Source organism: Nestor notabilis, unplaced genomic scaffold, assembly GCF_000696875.1.
Source record: "Nestor notabilis isolate BGI_N333 unplaced genomic scaffold, ASM69687v1 scaffold191, whole genome shotgun sequence".
In the NCBI taxonomy this organism is placed as follows: Eukaryota; Metazoa; Chordata; class Aves; order Psittaciformes; family Psittacidae; genus Nestor; species Nestor notabilis.
This window is the reverse complement of record NW_009914007.1, coordinates 23,732-35,895: the sequence shown is the minus strand read 5'-3', so window position 1 is coordinate 35,895 and position 12,164 is coordinate 23,732. Positions and strand designations below refer to the sequence as shown.

Here is a 12,164-nt window from a genome sequence, read left to right as displayed (position 1 = left end):
TCTGGGAGGGTGCAGAAGCCCAGCTCTGATGTGCATATGCCTCCTTGTGCTCTCTGGAGATGTTGGAGAAGCTCAAAGAGGGGCAGAGGGAGTCTGGACCATGGGGCCTCACACCATCAATGTACAGCTTTTGTTGCCACCTCCCTTTGGCTGTCTTTGCTCAGAGATTTCTAATGCTTCACTTGAACAAAGATGTGAGCCTGGGCACAGTATATAGGTGAGAAGAGATTTGTTATGTCATCAAATGACATTTCTGCCCATATTGTAATTAAGAGCTTATTTACATATTGGGCACATTTTGTCAGCACTGCTCAATTTTATTTTTTTATGTTTTATTTTGAACATCAATATTTTAAAGGCTCTACATGTTCATCAGCTGAACCAATCACATCTTATATTTCCACTGTAAATTGATGACATATAGTGAAATCTAGCTAGATGTGTCTCTCTGTGTGTTGTATATCCGCATTTTAGTTTGGGCACAAACCTACAAAATATGGGGCTGAAATGGCTTTCTGAAAGAGAATCTGCTGTTAGATGTGGTAATAAATTAACAGCAATGAGTAAAAGTAACTAATTGGGGTGAAGCATTGCAGAAAGAAGAGTTAAGCATATCTTTCTGTTAACAGGTTCTCCTTCATCCCTTGTGTCCATAGCAGAGCTGAAGCAGTCCTCCACGCTTGGGGCACAGGCTGTCCCCCAGAACTGCCATCAAGACAGAACAAAACAGGTTTCCATCTCAAAAAACCAGATCCTATTCATTTGTGTAGGCTGAGGCTTTTATCAGCTGGACAAAACAAGTGCTTCATTTTGATGAAATGAAAGGATGCAGAAAAAATATTGCTATAACTATTTTTTCCCCCACTGTGGTATTCTACTTAAACAATACTTATCTTTTACGTTAACAGTCACAAAAAAAGAGGACTGTGAAAAGCTGATGATAAGAAAGGAGGAGAAATTGCAAATGAAGGAGCAAAGAAGGGGAATGAACAAAACTTGTATATGCTGGCACTGTTGTAAGGAATTCAAGGAAGAGAAACTATCATATAAGAGGCACTCTGGCCTGGCAGACATAACAGTTAACATGGATTCTTACCAGAAAATAGGATAACTATTCTTTCCACGAAACAAAGCCATAAACCTTACAATCACTAACAGTGAGCTATAAGAAAAAAGAAACTCAAAATACATTGAACACTTGCAAATGTAGCAATGATAATTTCTTGTAGAAGGATTTGAGAAGATAGGTAGAATTGAAACCAGCATCTGGATGATTAAATGTATTCGTATACCTGGTTTTGCCTGTGGTGAATAGTTCTAACTGCTAACGCAGGTACTGAACGACTGAGCCAAATGTGTTTACTATTATTCCAAGAGTCTTGGATGTGTGTGCACTTCCGTCATAAATTACAAATGACAGAAAAAAACCTCCTATGCCAAAGCCTGACTGATAAACTGTTACATATTTGAATGTGCATAATCGTATTTTGAAATAGTAAAGCCTTACTCTTTTTGTTCTTCAGGTACACAAAGATGAAGACAGCAACCAACATCTACATTTTCAATCTGGCTATGGCAGATGCGTTAGTTACCACGACTATGCCTTTCCAAAGCACTGAGTACCTGATGAACTCTTGGCCCTTTGGCGATGTGCTGTGTAAAATAGTTATTTCAATTGACTATTATAACATGTTTACCAGCATATTCACACTGACCATGATGAGTGTTGATCGATACATTGCCGTGTGTCACCCTGTGAAGGCTCTGGACTTCCGTACACCTCTCAAGGCTAAGATAATCAACATCTGCATCTGGCTATTGTCCTCATCTGTTGGTATATCTGCAATAGTTCTTGGAGGTACCAAGATCAGGGAAGGTGAGTGTTAACACTCAAAATCTAGTCTTTTCATTTCTCAAATGACATAAAATGTAGCTCTGAATATTGACTAAACTTGATTAATTCCTTTTTTGAAAAGTATGTCTAAATTTCTGACATTTTGAAACATATTGTGGACCATTACAGTGTAACATATAAATCATTTAAGCTCAGATATCCTGGCCAACTAAAAGAATAAAATACATTTTGAGGTGTGTCTAGGCTGTGCTAGAATTAGACCATAAAAACCTACTAGCAGACAGCAGGGGAAAATAAACACAAATTTGCTCACAGTGGACAGATCAAAGACCAATTTAGGATAAAAAATGAAGTGTCAGCTTAAGGTATGTTTTGTAGGTGTTGTGAGAGTAGTTCTGATGAAGTTTTAAGAGCAGAAACTAGATTGCTTGTTATTAGTATTAATATTAGAACTATCATTAGTTATAAGACTTGTGAGTCATTTCACAGAACTTGATGGCATGGTGAAGAAAGGAAAAGTCAGTTTCTGGAGACAGAAAATCAAGCTAAGTGTTTCAAATTTTTGTTTAAAAAGGGATGGGGATAGAAACTTGGAAAAGCTGAGAATAAGAATCAATACGGATCAGTGGAGGAACTGGGAATACAGACCATGGCAGGGGAGCAACTACAAGAACATGAAGTCAATGAGCTCTGTGTGCAGACCATCTGTAGGCTTTGCTTGAAATTTATAATCCATAAAGGACTGTGCATTTAGCCCCTGTAACTAGAGACTTATTACCAAAAGTGCCTTGCTATGGGGTTAATTTTATTTTGAAAGCCTCCTTGAGGAGGAAAGAGGAGAAGCATTCTCACACACATAGATACTGCATATCTACAGGCACGACTTCAGTGCAGGAGCACCTCAGTGCCTTCGAAAATCTTGAGGCCTCTAGTGATGTACTTGGGTTGGGTCATCCTGTTAATGAATTGCTTGGTAAAATACATACCATGCTTATTTATTTGCTGGTAGTCTTGTTTGAGATGTAGATACTCTTCTGGAAAATAAGTAATAATTTTCTAAATTAACAACCTTTTCTGTTAGAAAGGTTTCACTGCTCCAAGAAGAAATGATAAACTTTACATAATGACACTGTTTTGTCCGTTAGTGATAATAAATTCTGCACATTAAACTGTTTGGCATAGATCAGTGCAAACCAAACATTTCAGTAACAACTGCTCAAGGGCTGATTGATTTGGCTGAAGAAGTATGGATTTTGCTCTTGCTGTTTGCCTTCTGGTGGATAGGTGACAGGAGAGTCCTCTTGAAATTCTTCTTTCAGCTGTTTGGGAGCTAAAGTGTCCTGGTCTGCAGTGCTGTAACTCTCCTCCCCAGTGAAGTCTTGACAGGCTGTATTAAACAATGTCTCACTTGAGAAACATTAGCTTCCAGGCATCTTCATTCAGGAAGAATGATTGTCTCACTGTGAATTAGATCTTGGCCATGAGACATTAGCTTGGTCCGGTGTTTTGTTGGAGCATGCTTGACTAGCAGAATATTCCTGTCATTCACTGTATACATTTAGATCAAGGGGCTGCTCTCAGGCCAGCAAAGATTAAATGCCTCTGCCACACCACATGGCAGGCAGCCTTTTTTTAACTCTGGAAACAGAGACTAGTAATGCCACAGCTCAACTGGGCCAGAGTTGGAAATTATTAGCAAATGCTTGTCAGCCCCTAGCTCTGCTTGTCTGATCTAAGGTCTCCCTTGAGCATCTAGTGCCTATTATCTTGTCTAGTGTGTTCATGAATTGCACTGATAAATGCTGAAGGGGAAAAGCAAAGATCCTGCCTGTGTCTGACAGCTGGAGCTCAGGACTGAAACTTTATGTTACGTTGGACAAAATAGTTGCTGTTTACATGCTAGAGGGACTGCTGGATTTAGATTTAATCAAAAACTATACATCAGATGGGAAGTGATTACGTTTAAAGTTCTCAGTCCCTTGTGTACTCACAGTACAGGATTCCTCCTAGTGATATCCTTCTGGATAAATTTTCCCTGCAGAATAAATTTTACATCTGTGTAAATATTCTCTCCCTGGACTTAACAGGGCTTTTCTAACTGAAGAATTGTTCACTTAAAAAAAATAAATAAACTAGAGGTACTATTAGTTTTCCCAGTAGTAGTATGAAGGCTCCATTTGAGTACACAGGAATATGGATGCCTAAAGGTGATTCAATTAATAATGTATCTAACAGAAATATATTTCCTATGTCAAGATTAAGATTAATCTTAAGTGGTAACTCATTAAACACTTTAAAAAATGTATTTCCATCAACATACCATCTAGGATGCAGTATTTTTCCTGAAATGTATCAATATAGTTGGAATATTTGTCTTTCAGAGTGGAAAAGGTCAGCATGAAATCTTCACTGAATTTGCGACACTGTACTTAGTTTCGCATCTTTTCAGTCAACAGGAATATAATATAAATTGCATTTTAAAATCTTCAAACCTTCCTGAAAATTATTATGTTATTGTGCATTATGACAGGGATCTTTGTTGATTTTTTACTATTTGCAAACTGGAGAAATATGTGTTCTTGTCGTGGTTCAAGTCCAGCCGGCAACTTGGAACCACGCAGCTGCTCGCTCACTCCCCGCCTCTTCCTTCCTACCCCAGCTCCCGGAGGGATGGGGAGGAGAATTGGAGGAATGTAACTCCCACGGGTTGAGATAACAGCTCTCCAGTAACTAAGGTATAATACAAACCACTACTGCTACCAATAATAATGATAAGGGAAATAACCAGGGGAGAGGACACAACCGCTCACCACCCGCCGACCGATACCCAGCCCGACCCGAGCAGCGATCTGGGCCTTCCGGGTAACTCCCCCCAGTTTCTATACTGGGCATGACGTGCTGTGGTATGGAATACCCCGTTGGCCAGTTTGGGTCAGGTGTCCTGTCTCTGCTTCCTCCGGGCTTCCCCTCATCCCTGGCAGAGCATGAGACTGAGAAAGTCCTTGGTAAGAGTAAACATTACTGAGCAACAACTAAAAACATCGGTGTTATCAGCATTGTTCCCAGACTGAAAGTCAAAACCACAGCACTGCACCAGCTACTAAGAAGGAGAAAAAATGACTGCTGTAGCTGAACCCAGGACAGTTCTGTATGATTCATAGCATTACATATATTAAATGAAACACATAAATATTAGTGCATTTAGAATAAGCCTTTCCATAGAAGGTAAACTGTAATGAGATGTAAGACAATCATTACATTCATATTAGATAATTTGGAATTCTAAAATGCCATTGCTGACTACAAATTATATTAAAAGATAGCAAGCATGACCTAATTATTTTGATAAATATATGAAATTATGTCAGTAGATCTGAAGAGACAGTTTCGTCTGGGAGGGGGTTTCAGTGAGTGACTGGATGTGGTCCAGAACAGTCAAACCTGATCACACCTCACTTTTATACAGAATGGCACATTGGGGTGCAGCTTTACTAGCCTAGATATTATAGCTGCATCCTGATATTATTGCTGCTGCTAGGCCATGTTCTACTACAAATAACAGCAATAATCAATGTGAAAACTTCTTTGAAGAAGCTTGTTGACATTTCTAGAATAAAATTAAGTGAAAACAACTACACTTATGAAAACGTAGATCATGAAGGATTTAGAAAAGTTGACCAAGTGTCAAGACCCCATTAAGTCATACTTGTACTGTCAGCTTAGCATCCTCCATTGGGCTTGAAACATATTTTTTCACTTTTCAGCTTTCAGAATCATCCATTAGTTACATTTTTTGAAATGAAACCACAAAATATTTAGCTTTGATTTCAACTATTTTATTTGAATGTTTTAGCATATCACCCAGTAACAGCTTTCTGATATCTAACCACAGAAATGTTTGTATGATGCCATAATAATAACTTCCCCCCTAGCTGTTTTTCAAAACAAGTTCTCTGCAATATCATCTTCATATGTGAAGCATTTCAATAGCAGGGAAATACGTCTTGATGGAATTTTTCTGACTAGTTCTGCTGGAGACAGATATAAAAGAAGCGTTGTGCAAGAGTATACTGAATCATTCCGCCCTTAGATCTGACTCAATAAAAGCCAATACATAATCATTTGTAGAGGAATGACAAAGTCAGTAGGGAAAATGAAAAAATCCAAAGAACAATGCAGTGCTCAAGAGGATAATTCAGAGTGAAAAATCCCTGTGTTACCTTGACTTGCCTTCAGTAAAGTTTAATTGACAATAGTAGTTGTAAATTTACCCCTTTTCTCGCCTTGCCATTTATCTTGGTTTTTGGTTTTCCGTATGGCTTATGTGCTGGAAGTTTCCAATGAGGTCAGCAAATGAAACCTCAAATATTTAATTTCTTAGCAGTCTCCTGTCAGATGGAATATTTCTGGGACTTAAAACTGAGTCTATGCCTCTGCCTATGCCAGAGCCTATGCCTCTGAATCCTAGCATGGGCAATCTGAAGGGGAGTGGGCTGTTGTCAGGGGCCCAGATCCTGCAGTCCCTGTGCAGGCTAAAGTTTCAATGACATGACCTGCAAAAAGAGCAGCTTCCATTTGACTCCACACACAGAGATATTTTATTTAACTGAAAAGAAGCTGTTGCCAGGAAATAAGTTTTTCTGAACGCAAACACTTACATGTATTCCACTTGCACTGAAGAAGGCACATGGGAAAAGATTATTACGCAATTATCATATATTGGCAAAATCTTCCTACGATCAAAACCTCATTTGGCTTCTACCATTCATGATACCAAAAATCTGTCTCCACCCACAGACAAGAACATACGCAGTTTGATAAAAATGATGAGATTTCTATTCTGTTCAAAATGGTACTCATTCTGGCTTTAAATGTCAGTGAGATTCAAATGGAAGCATCTTCACAAAGTTTTGGTTTTGTCTTCTGCATTTTTAGGTCTTCCCATGGGAAACAAATTTTATACAATGTTATGCATTTTAAAAAGCCCCCATCTCTCTGTAATTTCTAGAGACAACTGCGTACAAAAAGTTTCAATGGTAATTGAAAGCTTTCCTTGGAGTGATTAAATGATAACTCTGTTTATTAATAGCACATTACATGGTAATCACTTTTCCTAGCTTATGCTACGATGATTACATTGTTTAGAATATCTAATAATGAAGCCATTTTCTTTTGCTTCTTTCATTCCCAGATACCGCTAGCACCGAATGCTCCTTGCAGTTTCCAGACAGAGATTACATGTGGTGGGACATCTTCATGAAAATCTGTGTCTTTGTCTTTGCATTTGTTATTCCAGTTCTCATTATAATTGTTTGCTATACTCTGATGATCCTGCGCCTTAAAAGTGTACGGCTCCTCTCAGGGTCTCGAGAAAAAGATCGAAACCTGCGTCGCATCACCAGGTTGGTTCTTGTGGTTGTGGCAGTTTTTATTATCTGTTGGACTCCTATTCACATATTTGTGCTGGTTGAAGCCTTAGGGGATGTGTCCCACAGTACTGCTGCTATATCCAGCTATTACTTCTGTATTGCTTTGGGTTACACCAATAGCAGCCTCAATCCAATCCTTTATGCTTTTTTGGATGAAAACTTCAAGAGATGTTTTAAGGACTTCTGCTTCCCCTTTAAGGTGAGGATGGACAGGCAGACCACCAGCAGGGTTAGAAACACTGTGCAAGACCCGGCTTATATGAGGGAAGCAGATAGGACAAACAAACCTGTATGACTAGTCGTGGAAATGTCATCTTACTGTCCTCAAGAGAGAGAAGAGTCCAATGACCTAGGACTGACGCAGATTACAACTGCAGTTTGAACTAGACTCACACAGAAAGATGTTTCTGGAGTATTTCATAAATCCTAGTAGTTGGAACTAACACCAGTTTATTATTGACAAACAAGAACCTCCTGAAAATGAGGTCAAAAGAAAAGGACTCCACTGATGGTCAGGTTTTGGCACCATGTTTGCTGTACTTGAGCAGGTATTAAAACATGGGAAGATGGGAGATAGTGTTGTACTGATTTTGGATAAGGAAAGTTCTGGCCATTCTCTTTACAATATGTAACGTTATATTAAGCAACATTTGGTGATAACACTGAGTTGTACCAGAAACTTCTGCCCCAGTGGTGATTGCTACTTAACTATGTAGTTTGACAACTTGATTTCTCATACTCTTTTACAGTGAAGAGTGTTGTTTAGGTTTCTGCAGAACAATGCCAGAGCTATAATCAATATTGTCCTCAACTAATATATCTGTAACATTTGTTTGTGTTGTGGAAATCCAATTTAAGCATGATCTGCCTACACACCAAAGTGATTTTATTGTATCTGTGTATGGTAAAGCATTTTGGTATTTAAAAATGTTGGGATTTAAGGAGAATTGTTAGTATAGTTTTAGCATGTGTTCGATCATCTGTGTGTAATGTTTTCTATGTATAATTTTCTAAGATAATTGCATATTTATTGATCGTATATTTATTGATTGTGTGAGTAATATAATATGCATTTTCAGAGTGTATTTTGAACAAAAGGCTAGAAAACTTCAAATACTTTACTTGTTACAAAACTGATGGAAAACTGTGCCACATTCATTACATGGGGTGAAATAATCAAATTCCACTTTCAGTGAAGGGCACAAATCAACATACTGAAAAATAATGTTGTACTTGTTTTCCTGGGCAATTTGTAAGCAGATTAAAATAAATATTTGATGAATTAGAAAATAGTGAATTAACACATGAATTAACTGGATTAATACAAATGAAATGAAGATTAAATATACTGGATGTTTTAATGACACTTGATTGGAAAAGTTCCTATTTTATTGATGATGCTGTATTTTCTTTGATACAGTCCTATGAATTTAGTAAATTTATCTGTGTTCCTGTAAAGATGCAGATGCCAAGGAACAGCTACACAAATTACTGGCTTGCTGAAGGTACATTTATTGTAAAACTGAGCCTCACTTTCAATCTGTAGTCTTTTATCTTTTAATTGTTATATATTAACACCCCAACCTCTGCTACTGCTGAAGTTTGGAGGAACGATATCATTATCTTCACTGATAAGAGATCTGGACACCAGACATCTTTCTGCTAACTTTGCTCTTTATATAAAATCATGAATAAGGTGGGTGCCTTCATTGCATGGCAAATTTTCTCAGAAAAAGTCTGGTTTGGTCCTACTGTTTGGTTTGGTCCTATAAAAATCTCTTATCACTCCAGCATAAGTCAGGACACTTGCTCTTAGAATCATAGAATGGTTAGGATTATGATCATATAGTTAAAATCACATATTTCCAAACCCCTGCCATGGGCAGGGACACCTACCACTAGACCAGGTTTCCCAGGGCCCTGCTCAGCCTGGCATTGAACACTGCCAGGGATGGAGCATTTACCACTTCTTTGGGCAACCCATTCCAGTGCCTCACCACCCTCACTGTAAAGAATTTGTTCTTATATCTAACCTAAACTTCCCTTGTTTAAGTTTGAACCCATTATCACTTGTCCTATCACTATGGTCCCTAGTGAAGAGTCCCTCCTCAGCAACTTTATTGTTCCCCTTCAGATACTGGAAGGCTGCTATGAGGTCTCCACACAGTCTTTTCTTCTCCAGGCTGAACAGCCCCAATTTTCTCAGCCTGTTTTCGTAAGGGAGGTGCTCCAGCCCCCTTATCATCCTCATGGCCCTCCTCTGGACTTGCTCCAACAGCTCCATGGCCTTTTTCTGTTGAGGACACCAGAACTGTACACAATACTCCAAGTGAGGTCTCACGAGAGCAGAGCAGAGGGACAGGATCACCTCTTTTGACCTGCTGGTCACACTTCTTCTGATACAGAGCAGGATACAGTTGGCTTCCTGGGTTGTGAGTGCACACTGCTGGCAGTAGCTTGAAGAAGCTGCCTGCTTGTAGCTAGCAGTACAGTTCCTATGGAAGCACTGTAGACATTCAACCCTTTTCATAACTTCCATGTCCTTTATTGTTAATACAGTCATGTATGTCAAATATTTTTTATAACAGATTGAGAAATGCAGTGCTTCTACATTCATCTTGCGGTACCAAACTAATCCTGAACATTCAGAAATTTTCACAGCCTTTCAGTGGACGTGGAGTCTGGTGCTTGAGAAAATATTCAAGATAATCCTTTGTAGACAACTTTAGCACTTTCTGATTGTTTCTACATGATGAGTTAATAGGTGACCTCAGGATACTTGATTAACCTGGGGAGATGAATTATGCTAACGCAACTGATTGAGCCCAACTTCCTACTCTGTCCCTCTTTCTTTTTTTACGTGCATACACCTTTCTATATAAAGTTCTGGCCTTTAAATGGTCATGAAAAGAGACTGTGTAAGGTTACAAATGCCAATCCAAAGTATTTATCAAGTTAGGAGCAAAAAAATTGTAAAAGAACTAGACCCTAATGAATTATTGTAATTTCAAGTAACCTGTGTTCTTATTCATGATTTACCATTTGCATATGCATATCTGTGTTTTAATAGAATTATTACTCTATGCATTATGTGCAGTGCTCTGCATTGTAATGAAAAATCAGTATTCTTAATTTGTAAAAAGGAGCTTTATAATTATCTCTTTTTATGTGTGTGAGTATGTTTTCAGTAAGGAGACCATCTTCCCTATCATAGGGGGTGGGAAATGTGAGATCCTAGCAATTTTTCTGTGGTGTGAAAATCTTAGGCCTGAAAAGTGATATAAGAATGTGTTCTAAAGATTTGTTTCTTTCATGGAATATTGACAGCCAAATTAGTCTGGATGAAGCAGAAAAGAGTCTTGGAGTCTTTTTTGTCAAATCAGGCAGCTTATCAAACTTCATTGAACACAGAAGAAACTAGGCCAAGTTTTTTTGGTTTTGGTTGTTTTTTTGTTTGTTTGTTTGTTTGTTTTTTATAGCTGACAAAGTATATTAAAAAATAATGTAACATTTTTTCTCACAGAATCCATTTCTAGATGATTACATTCCCATTGTTTTTTTCAGCAGTTCCCTGACTGGAATGACTAATGGGCAAACCCAATTATTCTCACAGGAACATGCATGGTGACTTTGGCAATCTGTATTTAAGCCTTGCAAAGCACCTCACTTTCAATGTAACTCCAGACAAATGACTTGCCTTCTCTCTATCTCCAAGAGGTGGCAAGAGAAGAAGGGGTGAGAGCTGCCTGGTTGAAGTGCTGGGTAGGGAATGGGCAACAGGAACAAGCTGTGCTGTCCTGTGGGTCTTGGAGGAAGGCAACACAGGGCAGACACGAGCAGGCAGCCTGGCAATCAGCTGTACTTGCTGAAACCAGTCTCACATATCTTCCTTTCAGGAGGTTCCAAAAATTTGGTATGGCAAAAGCATGATATGAGGTCATCTGACCCGCTTATGGGCTTAATTTCCAGTTGGCTAGTGTGGACATTAGAGTGCCATGTTCAGTGGTCCCTGCTTCTTTTCATTTAGTTATCTTTTGCATGGAAAACATACCAGGTGCTCTGCTTCAGCACTTTTGTCTCTGCTCCAGAGATGAATGTTTGATAGTCAGACTTCATTTTAAAATGCTGAAATGCCATCTTTTTCTGCTTGTAGCTGTTGTAATCAGCCAGACAACTTCTACATGTATTAGCTTTCAGCTTGATGTGTTGGTAGAAATAGGTTTCCTCTTAAGCAGCTTTGACTGCATGATAGAAATAGTAGCAACACATTTTTTGGGGGATAATGAACTGGTGAAACAATAGAAGGAAAAGAAGGAAGTGGAGCTAAGCTGATCTGCCTCACAGAATGATGAAAACTGCTCAAAAAACCCACAACAACCAAACAACCCAAAAAGCAAGATAGAAAGATACAGTTAATCTTTAATTTCTATACTCTTTCTGCAAAAGACTGCAGATTTTTCTTCTCTTTTCTTTTTCTACCCCTCCCACCTCCTTCCCTCAAAGGATAGATGTGTGATATTGTCAAGACAGAACAAATTATTCTGGACTATTGGTTTCAAAGTGTTGGTTTGAATGCTGTTGCTCTCTGCTAAGGCTTGGTTATTCATTATGCACACTAATAAAAGGCTCTATGGACACAGAAATGACCACCAGTGGGAATACCCTTGATTCCCCTGTCCCACCTCCTCACAAAAATGTGATATTTTTGATTTGCTAGAATTTTACTCTAGCTTTAAATACTTGTGACGCTACCTAAAAGACAGAACTCTAAGATGGAGGCTGTGTGGTAAAAAGATGGCACAGCATGAGTAAAAGTCTGTCTGAAACGTATGAAATGGTGAGACCAGCAGATGACAGAGAAATGATGCTCAGATGCTGAG

At 38.6% G+C, this 12,164-nt stretch overlaps 1 protein-coding gene across 1 annotated transcript; it reads left to right on the top strand.

The window, feature by feature from the left end:
* Window positions 1-1,496: 1,496 nt before the first annotated feature.
* OPRK1 (opioid receptor, kappa 1) lies at window positions 1,497-7,783 on the top strand (the record flags this gene model as incomplete). The annotated part of the gene is made up of 2 exons (XM_010023444.1): window positions 1,497-1,876; window positions 7,047-7,783. Coding segments are annotated over 2 exons (913 nt in total), but the record flags the coding sequence as incomplete, so codon positions are not given.
* Window positions 7,784-12,164: the final 4,381 nt, after the last annotated feature.